We start from the raw sequence: 23949 nt of genomic DNA, 5'->3' as shown, positions 1-23949 counted from the left end.
TGTGTATGTTTATGAACATACAAGGTGCCATGATGGGGTTCAACTGTGAAAACAGAAGTGGATTCCTGTAGCTCAGTGGTTAGAGCAATCGCCTTGCAAGCGAGACATCTGAGTTCAATTCCAGGCAGGACGAAACCTTGGGCAAGTTTCCTTACTCCACACGTCTAATAATAATCTCTCCAAAACAAAACAATAATAAATTGGTCATTTTCAATCCACGACTGTTTGTGGGACACTGTTGTGCGCAATTGGCTGCCGCATTTCGCCCACAAATATACAGTCAATTCATTTTACAGTGTGTTCTGTGAAGCGCTTTGGGACGTCCTCCTGACGTGAAAAGCGCTATATCAAATGCAAGGATTATTATTATTATATTCTGTGAAGTGCTTTGAGACATCTAGAAAATGCAAGGATTATTATTATTATAAGACATGACTTAAGAATTTCACTTTTATTTGCTAGAAACTCAAAAGACATCGAGATATTATAATGGAAAATCATGTACTGGATTTATAGTAATTCCATTTTGTAGATAAAAANGAAGGTATTGCCACTTCAGCTGCATGATCTCATAAATAATGAGCTCACTGGAACTGATGAATAAAAAAATTTTGGTCATTACCATCTTGGTCATGACTTATTCTATCCACAATGTTTGTGGCTTGACGACTCATGTTGACTGGCTAAAAGAATTGCTGATGAATAAAAACAATTTTGGTCATTACCATCTTGGTCATGACTTATTCTACCCACTATGTTTGTGGCTTGACGACTCATGATGACTGGCTAAAAGAATTGCAGCTTGCAAGCTAGAAATAGCAGCTGTCAATACTCGCTTAAATCTTTCTTTAGACTTGAGTGTTTGAGGATTTGGAAGCATGCCAAGTATCTCTACACTAGCTGATAATCAAGAGCACGGTCTCATTCCTCACAGTAAAATCCAGGTTTACAGGTTTTGAAATCCAACCATCTGCCAGCCTAAGATACCTCAGAAGCAAGCTAACCAAAATCCGAAGGAAATTCTAATACATAGTTAAAAACAAAAGCTTTGAACCCGAGCAGAGAAAAAGTAGATGCTGGCATAAAATTGTGTTGGAGCAACACTCAAAACGCTCCTGTAATTTGAGGAGTTAAAATCACTGTTCCCTTGCGATATGAATGGAAGCAACATGAGAGGAGTAATGATCCTTGAAAAAATCCTGACGTTCCATCTATGGACAACGGCATGTCTTGTTTCACAACATGTGATGCCTGTGACTTAAATTTAAACACAATGACAGATTGGTCATGCACAGGGCAGGCTTGGATCCTTGCCTTGCGGACCTCAAAACCTCCTTTTGTAAGCAAGAAGATTTGAGGAAACCGAAAAGAAATTGTATGCTGATTTGTCCAATTCCGGCTTTCCCCGTGAAATTTTTTTTTGACATGTCTATCCCGATGGAATATGGTTCCATTTACAGAGATTGTCAAACTATGGATGATCTGGAGAAACAGCTGATTTGCCCAATTTGCTTGGAAATGTTTACCAAGCCTGTGGTGATCCTGCCCTGCCAGCATAACTTGTGTCGAAAATGTGCCAACGATATCTTTCAGGTAAGAGACCCCTATCTTTGTGCGAATCTCAAATCCATGAATTTCCTAGGGAATTAGACTTAATCATTATTATTATTATTATTAATTAAAATCTCTCTTGTTTCTATGTGCTATGACCATAAATGGATGATGTGTTCCATATGAAGTACAACCAATACTAACATTGATCTGGAAAAGTACCAGGGCAGGTTTCATACTCTCAACAACAACACCTTGCGCTTATATACGCTCCCTGTGGCGGAGCCTGACTCCGAGCGGGGTGGGAGGTGGTGGGGTGGTGGGGAGGAGGTAACCATAAACACAGTCGAAAAGGAAGGTTTTCAGGCGGGACTTGAAAAATGGGAGAGAGGGGCCAAGGCGAGGGATTGGGGGAGATTCGTATGAAATAATATTCTATTCTTCCACCAAGAGAATGTTTCCAAGATAATTTGGAATTGGATTTTCACACACCCATCGTCTCAAAGCACTTCACAGAATATTTATTGTAAAGTGGATTGATTGTGTATTTTGTGTAGCTCCGACGATGCCACATCTTTTGTATTCCTTTGATCTATTACCTTTCTCGTCTTTTAATTTTGCTTTATTTGTGGATGTTGCAATGCCACGTCTAACTCCCGATGGGTGTAATGTAATCCGAGTCAAATCTTTCCCCTTCCATTGCTAGTCTCGTGGCACTGCCTTGGGCTCGGGGGGCCGTTTCCGATGTCCATCCTGCCGGCAAGAAGTTGTCCTGGACAGACATGGAGTTTATGGATTGCAAAGAAACTTATTAGTGGAAAATATTATTGACATTTACAAACAAGAATCTTCAAGGTATGAGTTAAATAGATCCATTTCAGGAAAACACACACACACACAAGACCGGCCTGGATGATAATGAATCAGAGTAGATCGTTTTATAAAATGAATCTATCCCTTAAAAATTAAACTTTGTTTTGTAGCCTGGAAAACAACCGTGTGGCCAGAAAAGACATTTAAATAAATAACAAAGTTGTCCAACAGGAAACAGATGAATATCAATGACTGCTAGCCTCAGAAAGTAAACATGGTAATCGTAAAGAAATGAAAAGCTACAATAATAATTAAGCCTGTCAAGTCGAAACTCATTGGTGTGTGAGATATGTGCTCTTCTCATTTTTAGAAGATGAGGACATTTATTTAGAAGGATTTGATGTCTCTGATTCACCTCTCATGTTGTTGTTGATTGGTTGCTATTTACAGTAAATATCTAATGGCATTTACTTAATCTAGGCCTAATGCAAAAGCGGAACAGCCTATATGTGAGGAGCATGACGAGGAGAGGATCAATATTTACTGCGTGTCGTGTGAGGTTCCTACCTGCTCTCTGTGCAAGGTATTCGGTGGACACAAGAACTGTGAAGTGGCCCCTTTGGCAACAGTGTACAAACAGCAGAAGGTGCTTATAACAAGCATTTGTTGTTCAGCTGACGGCGGACTTACACTTTACACAATGTTACTGTTCATTTAAAAACTCGGTCATTTAAAAAAAAACCTTAGCAATACCGTTGTTGTTTTACAGAAAGACCTTAGTGATGAGGTTGGTACCCTCGTAGCGGCGAATGCCAAATTGCAAGGTTTTATTAATCAGCTGGGGGAGACCACCAGAAATGTTGAGGTAACTATTGATTTATGTGCTCCACCTCCTTCTAGATAATGCATCGTTCTGGCTATATCACTGACCAATATTGAGAGTGAAAGAAGTAGGACTTTAGACACCTGCACTACTCCAACAAGCTGCTCCAAGGGTTAACCCGTGGGGTTAACATTAACGTGCTCCGCTAGTTAATTTCTCATCAGGAGGACGTGTCTGACAAGATTTCCTGTAAAGTATAGTGAAGATGTATTTTGTGGGCGGATGCGGCAGCCAATGTCCCACAAACAACCATGAAGTCAACGACCAGTTGTATCTGGAGAATTTCATCAGGACAACAGGAGATGTCTCCCGTCTCTCATCAAATGATTCGAAGGACGGCACATCTATGATTGCTGCATTCCCGCAGCATTGCATTGGGACATCAGCCCAGTCCTAGACTATGAGTTGAAAATACCCATGTGGGTATACCCAGAGGCGAGAGGGTTACCATTTAAGTATTCAGTTAAGATGGAGTATGAATCACTTGGGCTCTCCAACTCTGGCAGAAGTGATCTCTCCTTCTCTGGCTGAGACATGTCGGATTTTACACTCAAGTATTTGTCACTCAGTTTGGAGTCCTGACCTCTGACATGACTGAAATGTGTGAGGTTACAACCCCTTCTCGTGTGTGCTATCTGTCTGCACTCCTGACGATTATTTAGTGAGGACAAACAAATCCTGATCAGATTACATCGTTTCAGATTGACAGGTTTAAAGACGACTGTTATTCATATTTAAAATAGGCGGAGAAATAATAACAATAAAACAATAATCCTTTGCAATTGTTATAGCTCCTTATCATGTCTTCAAGACGTCTCAAAGCACTTCACAAAATATAGTGTAAAGTAAATTGACTATATATTTTGTGGGCGAAACACAGCAGAAAATTGCCCACAGCAGCGTCCCACAAACAGCTGTGGATTGACCAATTTTTTTTTTCGTGTGGGCTTGTGTTTTCTTACGGATTAGGAATAAAACTAATTAAATGTGTCCCACCACTGCCCTGGAGTGTTACCACTCTGTTAAATTAACAAAGAAAAATAAAATTGTTTAAGTTTGAAATTCAAAACGACAAAGCTACAGGGGAAAGTGTTTTCTTTCACATCTTTAAACAGTGATCAGAATGATTTTAAATTTGTTATTCAACTTTTTTTTAAAAGAAGAAGTCTTCTGTAGGAACGAACCTGTGCTGCTTCATTACACGTGTCCCAGAGGATTTAATGACTCACACAAGTGGAAGGAGAAAATAACAAGCTACACTGCAGCAGACATTCAGGCTGTCAGGGGAACTCTGTGTGGGAGAGCAGTGAGCTGAACCAGTCTGTATCTATCTCTGGTACTGGAGTGAGAAAGGAGACATTTCATGCACTTTGCATTTTTATCAAACAAAACCACGCTTCACAGGAAATAATGCAAAGCCTCAGAATTCAGAGGATTTATTACAATGTGTAACAAACCGGAGACAGATTTCTTAGCCTTAAATATTCGAGACTGTGCACATATAATGTATCTTGCACCCACGATAAAGTCCTCAGTTTTCCCTAGACAACAACAACTTGCATTTATATGGCGCCCTTCACATGTAGTGTTCCGGAGGGCTCCAATAATACGATTATTGTATTCTAAATACAGTACTACAATTTTCCTTCTCTTCAATGCCAGAAGATGTGATAAGGCACTACATCAAATGCAAGGATTATTATTATTATCAGTGAGGAACTGCTGGGAGAGTCGGGCGAAAGAAAAGACCTGTTATATTAGCCATGAACTATCCAGTTCTCCACCATCACTGATTATTGTTGTTCTGGTTAAATGTTGCTCTGGTTATACCACAGCCCCTATAGAATGCAATATTCCATTTCCACTCAGTTTGATCTACAGTCATTGTGAAAGAGCCATGTTAAAACTCGCCCAAACTTAGAGCGTAAGAACATAATATTCTAGTAAACTGACTGAAATAAAAAATGATGTCTGAATATAAATATACTTAGCTTTTCAATTGACTAAATACTATCCCATACTGTCTTACAGCACAACTGTAGGAGTCAAAAGCAGATGTTGTGTGAAAAGTTTGACTCCCTGTTTACTATTTTGGAAACACGAAAACAAGAAATGTTACAAAGAATCACAGGCGAGCAAGATGAAAAGACCTCTTACTGCAAGTCTTTGATGAGAACTTATGGAGAACATGTACACGCCATGTCTAAACTTGTGGAAACAGCACTGCAATCAATGGAGGAACCGCAAATGGCAGTATTTCTGCAGGTAGATTTCCCCAGTTAAGGCTCGCTCCATTGGTTTCCTTGTTATGCATTTTCTATGGCTAACTTACAAGTTAATGATTTTTCCTTTCTTTCACAGAATGCAAAGTCTATGACTACAAAGTAAGTAATAAACAGCACAGACAACTTCCCATCAAATACTGAAGAATCTTACTGAGTGTAAGAGTAAGCTAATCAATGAAGTTCCATGTGTAATTTAATTAATCATCTTCAGACTTTCAGAGGCAACGAGAGCATCAGAGTTTGAAGAGTTAGAGCCTGATTATGAAACTATGGATCATTACACCGCGGACTTTGAAAAAGAAGTGAAAATCCTACAGGAAACTGACTTTATCAAAGGTACTTCACACAGGCCTGAGATCAGCTAAACACAGCCCAGATTCATCATCATAATAATAATCCTTGCACTTGATATCGCGCCTTTCAAGTCAGGAGGAAGTCTCAAAGCGCTTCACAGGATTTACAGGTGTAATGACTATATATTTTGTAGGTGAATACCAAATGACAAATGATTGAACCATGTGCCTTTGGCTCACTTTCACACTTGAGTAGTAAAGCTACCAATGGATTCAATGGGGGAGCATGTTATAATTATTTCAGAGTTATTTAAATAGTTCCTTTATAGTCAAGAATCTATGGGCGGTCAAAAANTATTGCTTACATTATTAATTCCTATACAAACCAATAAACGTAATTTAGATTATTGTTTCTGAACTTTAAAACCTTAATATTGAAACAAAGTACAGAGCAAAGATTCAGATCTGTATCAATAGAAATACCCCAGAACTTCTTTGCTTTAAATATTTTAAAACAAACGTGTATTTTTAAAAAGAAAACAAAAACTGCTACTTTTAAGGAAATAAATACATTTTATAAGGGAATTTAAACCAATATCTTAGAATCTTATATAGGGCTAATGTTAAAAAAAAAACACTGGTTTGCAGCTGAAGAGGAAACTGAAGAAGGAGCTGAAGAAGATGAGGAATGCACAGCAGAAGGAATGGAAGATTGTGCAGCTGAATCTGAATGTCTAAACATTACAGCAGGATTAACCAACGCTGAATCAACAGGATGTGTGCTTGGAGCCTCTGCAATGGAAGAATCTTGTGCTGAATTATCGGTGGAAATCCCTGCAGCAGAATCCAGCGCTGAATTCTCAGGAGATAACCCGACATCAGAAGAATCAAGTCCTGAATTTTTAGAAGATAGCCCTGCAGAAGAATCTAATGCTGGATTATCAGGACAGAGCCTTGCACCAGAAGAATCTAATGCTGAATTATCAGGACATAGCCCTGCATCAGAAGAATCTAGTGCTGGATTATCAGGACATAGCCGTGCATCAGAAGAATCTAGTGCCGGATTATCAGGACATTGCCCTGCATCAGAAGAATCTAGTGCTGGATTATCAGGACATAGCCCTGCATCAGAAGAATCTAGTGCTGGATTATCAGGACATAGCCGTGCATCAGAAGAATCTGGTGCTGGATTATCAGGACATAGCCCTGCATCAGAAGAATCTAGTGCTGGATTATCAGGACATAGCCCTGCATCAGAAGAATCTGGTGCTGGATTATCAGGACATAGCCCTGCATCAGAAGAATCTGGTGCTGGATTATCAGGACATAGCCCTGCATCAGAAGAATCTAGTGCTGGATTATCAGGACATAGCCCTGCATCAGAAGAATCTGGTGCTGGATTATCAGGACACAGCCCTGCATCAGAAGAATCTAGTGCTGGATTATCAGGAGATAGCCCTGTAGAAGAACCTAGTGCTGAATTATCAGAGGAAATCATTGCAGTGAAAGAATCCGGCATTGAATGGTCAGGGGAAATCCCTGTGGTCGACGAACCCAACTCCGAATTCTCTATGGACATCCCAGCAATGGAAGAATCCAAGAGTGACCTTTCAGGTACTGCAGAGGAAGTCTCTGCAACCAAACAATCTAACGCTGCACATCCAGGTGCTGTAGATGGAGCTTCCCCAACAGAGGAAGTGAGTGCTTCCTCACTGGTGTTTGGAGATCTCAGTGAGGTGTCTTCAGATGCTGCAAATGGGAAATCAAGTGATTCACCTCCAGCTGCTTTGGATGAAGGAGCCCCAATAAGAATAGATTTGTGTATTATATCTCCAAACTCTGTGGAAAGAATCCCTGCAATAGATAATTCCAAGGCTGAACCTCCACATGTTATGAATGGAATTCTTGCAATGGAAGAACCCAGCCCTGGGGGTGCTGAGGACTTGATTGTTATGGGAGAGGCTTCCAGTGCTGAATTATCAAGGGAAATCCTTGCAACTTCAGGCGTTGCAGATACAGTCTCCACCACAAAGGAATCCAACCCTGAATCTCTAGAAGGAGTTCTGTCAACAGCTACGGAAGCTGGTGTTGCTGCACAAGAAGCTGAGGCCAAAGTGGATGAGATTGTTGAGAAGGTATTTCTTTTCTGCATTCCCAGAGCAAAGGAACGTACAACAAATGGGGGAAATTCAAGTTATCTTGTACTGCACATCAATCTGGAAACAGGTTTTTTTTCTATATTTGTGAGCACAGTTTACATTGTTAGAGTTCTATGGTTGGGTGTTTAATAATGTTTAAAAGCACAGTTTGCTGGAAGTTCCTGTGAGATTTAATGGGACTGCATGAATACTTTCTTAAGATATCTGGAAGAACTGAGCCCAGTATGGCTTATGTTGCACTAGTTGAATTTCACTGCTGCTGAGACTACTTCTTCTGGATAATTTCAGGGATGGAACCACTGGATTATTTGCCTGGTCTGATGCTCCCTTTGCACTACATGTTTGACAGCAAATCACAACCAGAATCTGGGCCACAATCCAACTGTATAAATACATCATGTTCTCATTTATTTATAGATCCCCTTGTGTCCTGTACTTTGTGCTACCAAAAAGTTTGTTTGACTTAGTCGCTCCTCCGCAAAAGATCCTTGAAAATATTCTAGACTTCGTTTTTTTAACACTTTTTAAAGGGACAGTAGTTTTATTATGGGTTTCTGCAGTTATTAAGTCCTCAAAACATATCATTTCTCCAAGTTGTTTCTTTAAACTAGTCAACTTGTTGCTGCAGTAATGCTTTGCTTTACAGAAGCTGAAAGAAGTATTCATATTTAATCTATTTAATCTATTCAAGTCAAGCTTAGAGTCAATAGAACAGATACTTCTATTTTTAAAAACCTTAACATTACCTTTTAAATAATATAACTGGAAATGTGATTCTTTAGGTAGTGAAGAGAATTCCCACTCTAATATGTTGATGACTGCTGATACATTCTTTGATCTTTCCCCCCATATCTCCTCATGTTAAGGATGATGTTACAATGAGTGGAGAGCACAAAGCTAATGACTTAGACAAACAACAGTTGTTGGCTGAGGAAGAAACTAAACTGTACCCAAGTTGGTATAAATCTGGGTGCTGGGCTTTGGTGAATGCCCCTTTGTTTGCCACAAGTACCAAAGAGGATGCCATCTCTCAAGATGCAACTGGTCCATCGTCAATGACAGAGAATATTTCACAGCCTGAATCTATCTTGGCTCCAGTTGATGCAGAGACATCCTATGCAGTGAACACATCTGATCAAGAGCCTGAAATACCATCACCTGTAGTCCAGGTCAGTGGAGAACAAGTGTACTAATTAAATGTTCTAGGGCTAATGAGGGTCTCCCCGACCATCATCCACTTCAGTGTCAGGCTGTCACTCATCTGTCAGTGCCTTTTGGCTGTTTCACATTCTGCAATCCTTGCAGCAAAGAGCACTATTTGATTATGGCTTCTTTATTGGAGATCAGGAGTGTTCGGGAAACATGGAATGGAGCAGAATGTTTGTTCCATTGCAGTAACGTTAGCTATAACGGGATGTGACACTAAAGTATCTTAAGATGAAAAGCCAAAGTGAAGTAATTGGATTACTCTGTTAGTATAATTAAAGAGTTTTGGTTTTGCTGCCAAATACTAAGAGACATGATAAAGCTTTAATGTGCCACAGTGTGACTTGTGGATTTGTTTTGTACCATATTGGTGGACCAGTATATGGCATGGTCAACAAGACCATCTCAGGGACAATGATGGTCTTCAAGACTCCTGCCCTGAATACTATTGTTACACTTACTAATTAGGCATGACCCAAACCTTAGGAATAACTAATCATTTCAGAATCTCCGATCTCTGACTTTTACTTTATTTTTCTTGATCCAATGTATGTTATAAATGCAAAGTAAACATGAAACATCCATCTCTAACAATGGATTTGGGCCCTTGTTCAATATTTTGAAAATGTGTACATCACCAGCCCAATGTGGTTGGTTACACTCTGTATCAGCAAGTCACAAAATATACAGTCAATTCACTTTAGGGTATATTCTGTGAAGCGCTTTGAGATGTCTCAAAGATGTGATAAGGTGTTATATCAAATGCAAGGATTATTACATATTATTACTGGGTAGGCACTGGTAATGTGATCCTAGATAACAATTTCAAATTGTTTGCTGAGAGTGGACAAATCTAGGCTAATTTCCTGGCATTGATCTCAAACTGGAAATGGTATTGTGTGGCTTCTAACATTATGAATAGGGATTCATGAATCATTATTACCAGAACTAAGGCTGACCCTAATACCGAAACTAACGTTTTGCTCATGGTTTTCGAGTGAAAATGACAAACTGAATTCTAATCTTGATGTCTGTGCCCTCGTGCTAATAACAATTGCAATAAATCTGCAATTTAGTATGGAACAATACATCCATTGAGCGCTTTACCAATGCCTTATTCAAGACTGATCTTGTTTATGTTCTGGAAAAGGTGCCAAGTGGAGACTAAGCATTTTTCCAGAGCGCGGGAAGGGAATCAGCCAAAAAATTGTAAGTGTCCTTAAGTGATTCTTGCACAACTCGTAGGAGCAAACTAGAAGTCAGCAATAGAGACCTGGGAACTGTTTTTTTCTGCCTGCACTATTGGTTATGCAGAGAGGAGTAAATATGAAAAAACATTAAATTACGAGAGAAGATATTCAACAAAAATATCCATCGATTGTATCGAGTTGTCTGGGGGTTTCCAGATTTATGTCAATAGTGCTTTTTGTTGCAAGGATGAACTTGTCTTTACATTGTCGTTTGTCTTCATCCCAAATGTCCTGGTCTGTTGTTCTTCACTAGGCACTAGGCTTCTGCCTTTCAATTTTGCTGATGATGGTCATACTTCACAGCCTTTGAAATAGGAATGAATACATGGCTTGTACATGGAAGTGTTGAATGGACTTTTAATGGAAAAGGTATCAGTATTTGTAACATTATTCTGAATTTTGTTTAACAGAACATTAATGTAATAAGAGCGCTGTGATGGGCAATTTTCTTATCACACCTGCACTATCTGTTAATATTTGGAAGTCAATATATGCTTCATTAATTCATTGCCATTTCAGGTATGAGCATCTTCTCATGGTTCTAAATGATGACATAAAATAAATAAAAGCAAATCCACAGTCTTTTTCTATCTCATCTCTGCACTTCTTATTACTTGACATTGTCCATTAATCCAGCGCCTTGGGACGTCCTGCTGATGTGAAAGGCCCTATACAAATGTAATTTTATTTTGTATTGTCCAGTTTAAGAAGCATTACCTTCTTTAAGGCTCAGTAATATTTTTTACAGATTTAAAACTGATTGCAATAATAATAATAAAACAAAGAGATCAAAACACTCAATGAAGTTACTTTGCTCTTTTCTCAGATAGAAAGTTCAAGCTCTACAGCAGAAACTTCTGGACAACAGACAGCAAGTCATGAACCGAGCACACCTGATCCAGCCCGCCATTTATTCTCCTTTTCCTGGCTGAATGCTCTTACTAAGTAGAGTAGCACGAGAGTCCTTCAGTCAACAGTGTGCAAGGGGAAACATTAAAAACAGTGACCAGCGTTTGGGAATGTAGATGTTGGTGAGGGAAGCAAGTGATTAGTAACTTGCACGAATATTGCAGTGTGAGCTTTTAATACAAGAGTTGGTCTGTGTCCTTTAATACAATCCAATTTGATCTAAAAAGAAGAGATGAGCACTTACATACAACTGTTCTACATAAATACAAGAAGATGCTTTAGTTTGAAGAGCTCAACCTAATGTGTTTATTTACCAGAATACTTCATTAAAGGGTAACATTTAGGAACATTTTCTGCTTTGTTGATTGTGCAATTTATATTAGACTATCGGTATTTTAAGGGCTATCTGCAGTGCTGGTATATTCAGGAGCATATGTGTTGTGTAAGATCTATATTTTACTATCAGTAGAAACTGGAACAATTACTAAAAGAGCCATTGTTAGCAGAAAGAAAAATCAGATTGAAAATGGGTCATCGATGAGAGTTGCGGATATAGGAATTGTTTTCCTGAAAGATAGTTTAAGATGTTTTTATCTTTATTTAAGATGTAGTATTGGATTTTGTTCCATTTTCATCCACTGAAAAAAATCTACTCTTCAAATGATGCAATGATGTGCATATTTTCTTTGAATCGATTTAGAACAAAATGGCTGTTAACTACAATCCTCTGTGGTTTACGTTAGAATAAATGAATTCATATCCATATGATTGAAATGTAAAGTTTGTTTTTCTTGGGAGTGTTTTCTGATTAATTAATAATTTATGATATAATACATATAACATTGCAGCTAATGTTTTCCCCATGTCCTTCTTTGATGATGCTTGTGTAACTCGAGATGCAGACTAATCTTATTTGGGATGAAACGTATTTTATGTGTTGCAAACTACTAACTACACAAACTACTGTGCTATCCAAAACATGAATAAATGAAATCAAGGTATGTATTACTTTATTCATCTCAAATAATACACATTGAAACTCCTCAATCCCATTAACCCAGTCCTTGCCAGGTCTCTACTAGCTTCTAATTCAGAACGGATCAATTTCAAGATCCTCACATTTACTTATAAATCAGTTCACCTCCTAGCACCTCTGCCTTCTTCCTATGTCCCTTGACCCTCTGGTCCATATTGGCGGGCGTGCTTTCAGCCACTACATCCCGAAACTCTGGAACTTTCTGCCTCATTCCCTTCATCTTACCCCCTCCTTGTCCATCTTCAGATCGCATCTGAAGACCTACCTCTTTACTGTGCCTACAATCACCTCCCCTCTCTCCTTGGCTCAGCATCACGCTCCACCATTGTTTAAGCTCTCTGACATACTACTCACAAGGGTGCTATATAAATCCAAGTTGTTGCTGTTGTTTTATCATTAAGTAATTGACATTGTAACCAATTTCTGTAATATTCTACACTTCTGAACCAGGAAGTGAGAAGCCAACTAAATCAGCAGATAAGTCACAAATAATAAAGTCATTTTGAAGCAATTTTACCTAAAGCTTTGTAAAAAAAACAAGCCATGTTGGTACACTTTATTTCACTTTATTTGAAAGAGTAATCCATCAGGTGGAAACACTGCATATGCTGGGTTGAAGTACAGTATTGTTTTTTACTATTTTATTTCTAATAGGCAACGTGCATTATGCAATATTGATGATAATTATTGGACACGGATCCTAAATGGACTCGATTTCCATTAGATAAATGTCATTTCCCTAGGCTTTCCATCATCAGTCTGTTACTCTGTGCTTTGCGGGCCATCTTCTCAGCCCTGGCCATGCCTAGGTACCCTCTCAAGAGATGGAAAGTGAGGTCGAGAGAGTTGGGTTTGGAGTTGTATCTCTTGGAGCGATAGATGGACAACAGTTCATCGTTACCTCTGGGAACAGCTTCGGCGCTCCTGGGGTTGGAGTGTAAATAGCCCAGAGTAAAAGATTCACTTACCAACGGCGGCTCCCCCCTTTCCCTGATGGGCGAGGGCTGAGCAGAGAAATGTTGGAGCAATCTGTGCCTCAAAGACAGAGGCAGACTGTAGCCCAGGCTCTCCACACCCAGCTCCTTGTCGCTGTGAGAGCCAAACCTCTCCCGGTCTGGATTTCTTAACAGATGCAACGTTTTCGCAGGAAGGAATGTAAATGCCAACAGGGACATTGCCAAGACGAGTGTATTCATTTTCCACGAGTGTCTTAAACAGGTCTTGGATTCTTTATATATAAAAAAATACGAAAACGACAGAATTTAGAGTATATAAATGTTAATACAGACACCAGTGACAGGTAGGTGCACAGCCAAGCCTCAGGGTACAGTTAAACACACGCAGCCACAATGTTAAACCCAATTGTTGGCACTGGGATCTTATTCAGTTACTTCGCAGCTATTGCTAAAGTCATACTCTGTACAGAATCCCCTGTGAGCAATCTTAGTCGATTGCCTGTAACGTTTCACATCTGTTAATTTGCAGTAGTCACTGTGCTCAGCATACAGTCGCACATTAAGAAATTGATTTAAATGATTCCCCCAATTACTAAACACCCATATGATATCATAATATCAATTAATGTTAAAACCATTTTCTTATCATTTCAATCCATCAATTGCCACTTTCCTGCATTTCAGTGATGTATGTATATGGCATTATTTACAATTACTTAAAAAAAGTCAGAAAATCTTACTGATCCGGCATTGCTTTTTTTTTGATTTACAAAATAACAAACACCGCACGTTCTACTATTATATATTATTATCATTTATTATATATTATTCATTATTATGTTATTATTAAAAACATCTATTATATATTATACATTATTATGATTGTACATTATTATATATTATTGTATAATAAATATCGGTTCATGTGCCATTTTAAATAGTTTTTTTTAAATATTGTAGCAATCGTAAAGAAAGCAGTCTAATATCTAAAATTAGACAATGTTTTGACACCTTTGAAACCGCACAGTTTTACACTGAGACTCAACCCCCGTCAAACGCCTTGTCTGCATCCACAGCAGCAACTTACTGCGAGCTTGCTGGAGTGTTTTTTTTCCTGGCTTTTCCCTCTTACGGTGCGAGTGCTGGAATTGTCGCGACTGCATAAAGGACGGTGCTGCAAATCGCAATCTTTTATATATAGAAAGCTAAGCAGAGAAAAAAAAAACTTTCAACTTGTCAGTGAGTTTTGGGTGCATGAGGGTGAAACTGACACGTGCCAGGCTACGAGAGTCAAGCCATTATTCCCTCAATGCCATTTTTTTTTTTTAGATTTTAAAAAATCTCCTATGAGGATTGAAGATGACAATGACGACAATCAAAAGGACGTATTTGGTGGTTTTCTGACGTGAGATTTTTTTCCTTTTTGCCATGGATCGACTTGCTCTTTGCCTTGTTGTGGGAGCTGTCTGTATTTTGGGAGCTGAAATAGCAAGAGCTGTCCAGGGTGCTGAAAACATCAGCCAAACCTGCAACTGCGACTGAATCAGATTGAACCAATTGCAGGTGTTTTATTATAATAATAATAATAATAATGATAATGATACTAATAATCCTTGCATTTGATACAGCGCTTTTCACGTCTCTCGACGTCTCAAAGCGCTTCGCTGAATATGCTGCTAAGTGAATTGACTGTATATATTTTGTGGGCGAAACGCGGCAGCCGATTGCGCACAGCAGTGTCCCCGCAAACAGTCGTGGATTGAAGTGACCAAGTTATTTATTTTTTTTGTTGAGGGATTATTATCAGGCGTGTGTGCGGAGTAAGGAAACTTGCCCAAGGTTTTGCCCTGCCGGGAATCGAACCCGGGTCTCTCACTTGCGAGGCGAGTGCTCTATCCACTGAGCTACAGAACTGTCACCAACAGATCTCAAAACCTCCAGGACCACACACCACACACACACAAACACACACACACACACACTGGCCTTCCATAATACACGTCCTTCATCAACTGGAAGCTGACAAAGGAACGGTCTCATTATCCGCCTCAGTGGTTTCGCCCACAAAAATATACAGTCAATTCACATTTACGGTATATTCTGTGAAGCGCTTTGAGACGTCCCGAAGAAGCGGATAAGACCCTACAGTCAAATGCAAGGATTATTATATCTTACATTGTTTATCCTATGCGTTAAAGGGAGTCCGCGAAGCAGTAGCAGTGGAGACGCTCAGGGTTTTTGAAAGGTTTGGGTTTTAGAGGAGACAGGTTTCTGGTTTCTGGTTGAATATCATGTGGGGTTTGGGTGTGACAGTCACCAGCCACTCTGCTTGGAAAGAAATGTAACCTTACATGTGTTTTTTCTTGCGAAACCCCCCCCCCAATTTTCCACCACCTGAGTGATACCAGGAGACACCAGCCAATTGCGGGCTCTTTAATACAATCGAATTGAACTGAAGGGAAGTTGTGTGTCTCAGTCTCTTTGTGGATCACAAGCTGTTGGCAATTAACTGCTGCCTTTTAAAGTCATCTCAGCCTGTGTCGTGTTAGCATCTCACTCACAGGGAAACTGAGCCCCTGGTGTGGATTTGGTCGGTGTGGTGTTACCCAAGAAAACAAGACGAGTGCAGAGGGAAGTATTAGGATGAATTCGCTGTGAGTCCAAAACCTCCAACAGGTAACACTGCAAATCAAAAAATAAAATAATATAGCAACTTTAAAATGAAGAGAGAGGGGAGAGGGGGAGGGAGATTCATTTGGAACCAGTTAAATTGGGAGGTGGAAAAAGAAACTAAAGTTCCGACATTGCCTTTCTGTAGCTGCCCAGTCAAACTGGGAACACTGAGCCATGTAATCCGGAATGAATATTGTATAACAACCCCACCTCGGGTTAGAACACCTGTTTTACTCTCTTGCTCTGTCTTTCTGATATTCTAATAGCAAGTTTGTGTGTTTGGTGTGCGGTTGGGGATTGTGAGCACCAGCCTTTGCCCCACTCTCTCCCACAGGTGTGAGCTATTTATCCCCTTCTGCTTCATATTATGGCACATTCCATGTAATAATAATAATAATAATAATCCTTGCATTTGATATAGTGCTTTTCACGAATTCTAGACGTCTCAAAGCGCTTCACAGAATATGCTGTAAAGTGAATTGACCGTATATTTGGGGGTGAAATTGCGTACAGCAGTGTCCCACAGACGGTATTACATGACAAATACATTGCAATCCCAACCCAATCCTGGATAACAAGGGGCCAAGTCTTTAACCCGTTACTTATTCGTTTGAAAGGATGATTTGCAGAACAGCAAATTGTGTGTAGATTACCTTGGCTGCCTGTCAATCCTGCTATAAATATTTGGGAGCACTTTAATTGCTCCAGAAAAGGTTGGTCCGGCTGGACTGGAATGTCTGTTTTAGATGAGCTACTCTGTCACATCGTATGCAAGAGTAAATTAGGTGTCAAACTTAACTCCGCCAAAACAAGAAGATAAGACTAACTAATTTTACTGCTGTGACCTTGTCCATTAAGCAGAGACTGTGTACAGCATTGTGAGCCTAAGTGGAACCGAAGGGAGTGAGGATGCTTGAGTTTGAAGCACTGTTGTGTTCACTAGTGCGGGAGAAATACACCTTGCACTCAGTGTTGAAATGGTCAGCCTCTTAAAGCTTTGGGTATCACTTGTGTTAGCAGTTTCCCCTTAACCAATGCTTCAACGACCCCATCCTTTCTACTGCGAGGATAGCATTTTAATAGCTTGCGGCATCCTTCAACAGCTTTGCTGAATAAACAAAGGAAAACAGTTCCAAGAATTCATTTCAAGAAGCGCCATAGCTAGCGTGAAAATATTCCCAGCTTCAGTAGGAAAGCGACATCTTAACATGTTTTTTCCCCAAAAAATGTTTTCTATGTAGTCAAATTGGTCCACAGTTCTCCCTAAACTACTAACACATTTGTGCCAGGAGTACATTCTATTCTTCACTCCTTTTTGTGTGATGTAACCCTGCTCAAACCATACAAAAAAAAGTTTGGTCAGATTTTAGAATATATTTGTGTGTGTATGTGTGCGGTGTATATATATATATATATATATATCGAAACACTGATTGTCCAGCGCCTTGGAATGTCCTCCCGATGTGAAAGACACTTTAGAAATGTAATGTTTTTACTAAGAAAGTTTGAAGAATATATCTGAGACTTGTTATTTCAATCCAATTATAATCCATTCATCAAAACTGTCAACTTGTGTGCATTGCATTTAACATGGCTTAAGGTGGATTGAATATCATGTTAAAATATATTTGTAATTTTGAGTGGGAAAAAAATTGTTTAGCTCTGGATATAACCAATCAAAATAGACACAAATATCAAAAACAGAATAAAACTACAGGCGTTTACTATTGGATGCCATCGTAGAACAGCACAGTTTTTAATAAATAATGGAAACAAAAAAGATTAAATATATACTTTTCCATTCATAGGTTGAATGAATAATTAACACTGAAGCAATGATTGGGTAACACACATAAGCTTTTGGAAACATTGATATTCCTCAATAGATCACGTGAGCTGCCTTTAACTTCTTTCCCAAAGTCAACGGCCACCCACCATCTTGAAAAATATTGTCCAAAGATGAAGAATAGTAAGCGAGGGCTTTACTAGACATTAATTGTTCAAATGTAAAGAAAATTGAAAGATCCCACAGTCCCTTCACCTCGCTCCCTCCCTTGCCTCCTTCGAGGCATGTCTCGAGACCCTCCTCTTCGACCGTGCCTTCGCCCACCCTCCTACCCTTCCTTCCCTGCTCTCCACCCCTCCCGATCCAAACCCCCAGCTCGAGTCCAAATCCCTGACTGTCGAGAGCCTTGGGATGGCTTCCTGACGTGAAAGGCACTACACAAATGTAATTTGTTGTTGTTCTTGTTTGTTTGTTGAAAGATCACAAAGGAGTTCTGCAATTTTCTAAGCAAACGAGAAGTGTTTCATGGGCTGACGAACCTGAGATTGACCTTTATCTTCACCATTCTCAGGTTAGACAGTCCTTGAGGCACCTCTCAATCCTGCCGTTCAAGGCTCTTGTCCTTCACCGTTCCTTTGGTTCTGTATCATTCATCGCAAACTACCCACCTGGAGTCAGTTAATCTTTACAGATGTCAATATGTTAAAATTGTCTAATAATAGAGAGAAATATACCTTTAAATTAGCTGGGGAACATATTGTTGCTGCATTTGGTTCCTCTTTCATTCTCCTGGGGAAAATGTTTCACAGGCGCCACAAACTTCACCAAAGTAGCCGTTATTTATGTGTAAATCTGGAGAGGATGCAATGCCAGTGTATTGGACCACTGGGGCATCACAGCCAAGTCCCAAATGAACAACTCACGCATAAATGTGCACCTGTAAAGAGCTTTACTGGAAAGAATGAGAAGCGGGAATCTGCTCTGATTTTCTGTTTCCTACTCGAGCACTGAAGGCAAGTGTCACAATTGTAGGACTGCCCCAGTTAATATTGGTTATAATAATTCTTGCATTTAATATAGTGCCTTGTCACATCTTTGAGACGTCTCAAAGCGCTTCACAGAATATACCGTAAATCACTAGATCATTTCAAAGAATAATCACTGGAGTCGGTTACATGGCATTTAGATTAGAGGGTAACAATGCAGGTGTTCATTTACTTCAATTGTAAAATGAATTGCTGTTCTGAATGTGTCTGCTGCTTAAAAGCAGTTTCTTTAACTCTGTTTGAGTATAAGGTTTTTTCCATTAATAAAAAGTCAAATCACATATACACTTAAACCCCCGACTAACCAAAGTGTGGTGGGGGGGAATCCAGTCAGTGAGCCAGAATTTCTGGCAAAGTGTAATTACAATGCCTGTACCAGCATTTACCAACGTTTTTCAATAGTAATTGTTTGAATCCCTTGAGCAGAAGAGTGAGTAATCTTTCTGAGTCCAAGTTGATATCCCTGGCTGCTGTGAAGGTGACCAAGGATGGTGAGGATGCTCAGTGTGGCATTGGCGGGGAGTTGGACTGGCGGGAATCTACATCCGTGTAAGGCCCCGGAAAGTTTTTTACAAAAAAAATAGAGCTGTCCACCTTGGTCTGGGCTAAGTTCGAATTCTGGATCCCCAGAGTCCAGTAAGCCGGGGGTTTAATGTAGTTAATAATGAATCATAGAATCAAAGAATTATACAGCACAGAAGGAGGCCATTCGGCCCATCTTGTCTGTGCTGGCTCTTTGAAAAGAGCTATACAAATTAATCCCATTCCCCCACTCTCTCCCCATAGCCCTGCAAACTTGTCCTCCCCCCAAGGAAAAGTCATCCCACCCTTTCACATCTAGAGGACATCCCAAGGCGCTGGACAATTCGGTCTAAAATCTGACCAAAGTTTTTTGTTATGGTTGGTGAACAATTTAATCCCAATTTAATCAACAGTTCTCACATTTCCTTGCACAAGGAAGCATCAAACTGGGAGCAGGAATTGAGCACCAGGGTGTTCCACATGGCGAGCAATCAGACCAACATAAGAGCAATATATTCAGTGCACAAACAGATGTACACTGTCCTGTGTGAAAGGTGCTGTTACTATTGTTAAACAGTGAAAGATTTTAAAACATCTATTAGACTAGTCTGAGTCTGTATATTAAAAAGAAACAATTTTACACAGTGCTCAGCCTTACAGGTTGGTAAGTGCTGGAGCGAGGACCTGTACTTAGGAGGTTAATACATCACGAGGTTAATACATTAGCAGATTGTCAAGAGATCCTCACCCCAGCATGTGAAGTGTCCATTAGTCACAGTATAGGTCGACTTCCATGTCTCACTGGCACAGTAAAAGAGCAACTACTCAATTTGTCACTGAAACAGATATGTTTTTAACAAAACTCCCTGTTTAAGATCAATTAATTGTATGTAAACTATGTATTAATTAAACGGATGTAAAATGAGTTGGTAACTGAGAGTACGCTATTAATTTTTTAAAAAAAATCCAGCACATTGAGGATTATTTTAACATTGAAGCAGCAGTTAATGTGAATAAAAAGTGCTGGAGTTTCTGTGCCTACATGTTTAAAAGGCTGATTATCGATAACAGCCCTCTGATAATAGATGAACTTCGACATTGCTTTAAGAGTGCCTACTTTGTAAATCAAAACACATGGCATTGCCAGCGATCAAGCCCGTCTAATTAGAACTAATTGGAACATAATTTTGTATCAGCAAAACACAAACCAGATTAAACATGTAGAGCTATATCTGTTTGCTTTTATATTCATTAGCATGAAGTATAAAGTCACATTTTTACATTTATTCCAAAATCATTATCAATCAGAAAAAGTTTTTTTTAAGCCATTTGTTTTCTAATGGTACTTCAGAATTTATGTATAATCAATTGGAGCCACACGACACAGGATAAGCTCTGGGCTTTTTGAACTCTGTGGTATTATAAAAAGCTCCATTAAAAGATCAATATTTGATAGACGCCTTGTGAAAAAAATTAAAATGTGCTCCTGTAAAAAAAAATTTAAAAAAATTCAGGATTCAAATGTTTAATGTGAGTCCATGGTGCTTTTTTTTCCAGGAGAGACATAAATCCACATTCTAAAATACTTCAATTGTACCTGCTGTCCGCATGGATTTGACCGCTAATGCTAGCCTTAACCCGAGACATCCACATTTACCACATCCTAAAACATTCAAACATTTGATGGTTAACATTATTCTGCTCTTAACGCTTATTGAGACTTTCTTTGGTTACTAGGTTTTCACTCTGTTCCGCGTATGCTGACATGGATGACTTCAGTTTAATATGTGGAGTCCTGTAACTCAGTGGTTAGAGCACTCGCCTTGCAAACGAGACACCCGAGTTCAATTCCAGGCAGGTCAGGGCGAAACCTTGGGCAAGTTTCCTGACTCCACACAGAGCCTAATAATAATCCCTCCAAAACAAAACAATAGTAAATTGGTCATTTTCAATCCACGACTGTTTGTGGGACACTGCAGTGCGCAATTGGCTGCCGCGTTTGGCCCACAAAATATATTCGGTCAATTCACTTTACAGTCTATTCTGTGAAGCACTTTGAGACGTCGAGAAGACGTGAAAAGCGCTATATCAATGCAAGGATTATTATTATGACCATAATGAAAAAAGTATTGGCTCAGTCATGAAAATAAACCCTATCTAGATGAAAGGCCTACAAATCATCTATGGTCATATCCCTATAATAAGTCGCTCCACTTTATAAATCATATAGGCATGTTGTGCCTGAAATTTATAACTCTGCATTAATTACCATTATGAATTTATGGTCTTATTCAGAAAAAAATGAATGGCATAACGTTACGTGATTGGGGTGGGGAACGAGGAACTAATGATTGTATTTTGCAAATACGTTTTGCCAAAAATATTCTGGAATTGAGTGGTAACATTCCTAGAAAAATAAAGTATCTACGACTATCTTCAGGAATAATATTCATAAATAATCGTTGCATTTGATATATAACGTGATTATGATAAACCTTGTACTGAATTTGATATTTGCGCCTTTCACATCGAGAGGATGTCTCCAAGCGCTTCACAGGATTTACCAGAAAGCGCGGTGACTCTACTTTTTCTGCGAACATGGCAGTTAATTTGTGCTCATTAGTGTCCCACAAACAACTATGAAGTGAATGACCACCAAGTCTTCCTTTGATTATTTCTGTGATAGTGAAGAGTTGCAGTATTTTTTGTTTTAAAAAAGACCGACATTAGTGTAGCAGATGACAGTGTGACCTGCCTCCACATGAGGTTTTCTGTTCCAAGCCTAAATTTAATCGAACAAAGAAACTGCAGGTGACAAAAATTGCATTAGTTTAATTGGGCTTCAATACTTGTCAAAAACCACTGACCGTTCTCAAAATTTTAAAACATTATTTGCCCGTATTGTATCTTATTGACTCGTAACTATAACTAAGAATTAAACGTTGAAGTGTAGTGCAGGAAATGCTGGGTTTAAATTTTGAAGTAAATTGCTTTACACAGAAAGTGTTTGTACAGACATCAGACAAACAGGATGCATTTATTCTTCTGTCTAAAAAGATACAATATTTAGACTTGATACTGAGATTAATTCCTTGGAGGAATTAATTAATTAATTAATTAAAGCGTTCTTTAGTCCTGTATAAAATGTTCAGGAGGAATAAGATTACATCTATATTTTTGTGCATTTTGTTCCATCAGTTTGATTTTTTTTGTTCCATTCCCTGAACAATTGGATTTAAACTTTCTTTTTTTTAAAAAAAAGTTTGCTTTTCCTAACAGTAAAAAAAATTTGCAAAACAAAGGACATTCACAGCCTTCCTAGAAAAGGATAAACTTTTTTATGAATGCAGAAATATTGCTAAAATGTGTGAGCTAAAATGTTATAATTATTAACAATTGAGCCGTACACGAGTAATACACTGCAATACATCATTTAATTTTGTCGTACTTAAATCTTAAAAAGCAATTAAATCAGCGACTAAATAAAAGGCATATTTAAACGGTATCATAAATAAGACGCTTTACCTGTTTACCTGTAACTCCTCAACACTGCATCTGTCCACTTTACATGAAAAGATTACTGGAGAGGCTATTTCACTCCTTCTATATTCCATTACAACTGCTCAGAAAGAATGAAATAAAGTTCTACATTCATACATGCACTGTGGCGCCCTTCGTATTGTGTCTCCAAAAGGCCCTGATGCTTTGAACTGGCTACTTTATAATACCACACAGCAAGTCACTTCCTGTTTATCAATTGTAGTATGGCTTGTGGTAAATTTTCCATTACACCCAAGGACGTGAGTTGACTCATTTTTCACTCTTTTTTTCTTAATGCAATTAATTAAAAGTAGAATCCTTAGGCTGCAACTAATAAAGCTCGAATTACGGTATTAATTAATTCATTCATTCATCAATCAATCAGAAGAAAACCAATGTTTCGGTGCTGAAACGTACTTGTCAAATAACTGCGACATCGATATTATAATACATGCAGCATATATATAAATAAAAGTCAAGCAAACTCTCATGCAATAAAGTCTAACTTTAACTGCAGTAGGATTCCCCTACAATGTTGCTTAGAGATAGTGACATACCTGTAGTTAAATTTATTCCCTAGATATACACAGATGCATTTCATTTTAACTTGTGGTAAATTGGCACCACAGCCTGATCAATTGTGACACGAAGTCAGGTATCCCAATATTAAAACGATAAATGTTGGTGAGACTGAATAAATGAATGTTGGAAGAGTAGCCTGGATTAAAGCAAGAATGGTGCAATTATGGAAACTGATCACAGATATCACAAGTTTCCAAGTTGTGACTTGAACCACAGTATCCTTCCTGTCTTTTGCTCTGAAAGAAATCTTTAACTATTTGTCAAGTGAAATAAGTTTACTCTGTAGACAAACAGGAGGTACTTAGGCATTTAAGTTTAATGGCGCGTTTGCAAAGACCCCTCGTAAGTGTAAATTACAACAATATGCAGAGTCCCTATCCCAATATCCCAGAAGAAACCATCCCATTAAATTACTGGACCATCATCATTGACAATGGCCTACTTGGAAAAGGCTTGTAT

General features: G+C 38.9%; 2 protein-coding genes across 2 annotated transcripts; one reads left to right on the top strand and one right to left on the bottom strand.

Moving 5' to 3' along the window:
* Positions 1–1276: 1276 nt before the first annotated feature.
* Positions 1277–12117, top strand: LOC103190428 (tripartite motif-containing protein 55). The gene is made up of 10 exons (XM_007911211.2): positions 1277–1593; positions 2258–2406; positions 2845–3010; positions 3134–3229; positions 5279–5512; positions 5609–5631; positions 5744–5868; positions 6474–7960; positions 8851–9153; positions 11267–12117. Exons 1-10 carry the CDS (start codon positions 1288–1290, stop codon positions 11387–11389), a joined length of 3012 nt encoding a protein of 1003 aa, XP_007909402.2. The 5' UTR covers positions 1277–1287; the 3' UTR covers positions 11390–12117.
* Positions 12118–12646: 529 nt separating this feature from the next.
* Positions 12647–23056, bottom strand: LOC103190424. The gene is made up of 3 exons (XM_042341674.1): positions 22894–23056; positions 14429–14546; positions 12647–13613 (listed from the first exon to the last, which is right to left on the bottom strand). The coding sequence occupies exons 2-3, from the start codon at positions 14502–14504 to the stop codon at positions 13117–13119; spliced, it is 573 nt and encodes a 190-aa protein (XP_042197608.1). The 5' UTR covers positions 14505–14546; positions 22894–23056; the 3' UTR covers positions 12647–13116.
* Between the last annotated feature and the right edge of the window lie 893 nt (positions 23057–23949).

This window comes from Callorhinchus milii, unplaced genomic scaffold (genome assembly GCF_018977255.1).
Source record: "Callorhinchus milii isolate IMCB2004 unplaced genomic scaffold, IMCB_Cmil_1.0 Scaffold18, whole genome shotgun sequence".
Taxonomy (NCBI): Eukaryota; Metazoa; Chordata; class Chondrichthyes; order Chimaeriformes; family Callorhinchidae; genus Callorhinchus; species Callorhinchus milii.
This window is presented reverse-complemented; position numbering and strand designations above follow the sequence as displayed.

Coding starts and splice junctions, on each gene's coding strand:
- LOC103190428 (XM_007911211.2), top strand. CDS start 1,288: ATGCACAGGGCAGGCTTGGATCCTTGCCTTGCGGACCTCAAAACCTCC. Junction 5,869..6,473: donor GGAAACTGACTTTATCAAAG/GTACTTCACACA, acceptor ACTGGTTTGCAG/CTGAAGAGGAAACTGAAGAA. Junction 9,154..11,266: donor TACCATCACCTGTAGTCCAG/GTCAGTGGAGAA, acceptor CTCTTTTCTCAG/ATAGAAAGTTCAAGCTCTAC.
- LOC103190424 (XM_042341674.1), bottom strand. CDS start 14,504: ATGCAGTCGCGACAATTCCAGCACTCGCACCGTAAGAGGGAAAAGCCA. Junction 13,614..14,428: donor AACACTCCAGCAAGCTCGCA/GTAAGTTGCTGC, acceptor TTATATATAAAG/AATCCAAGACCTGTTTAAGA.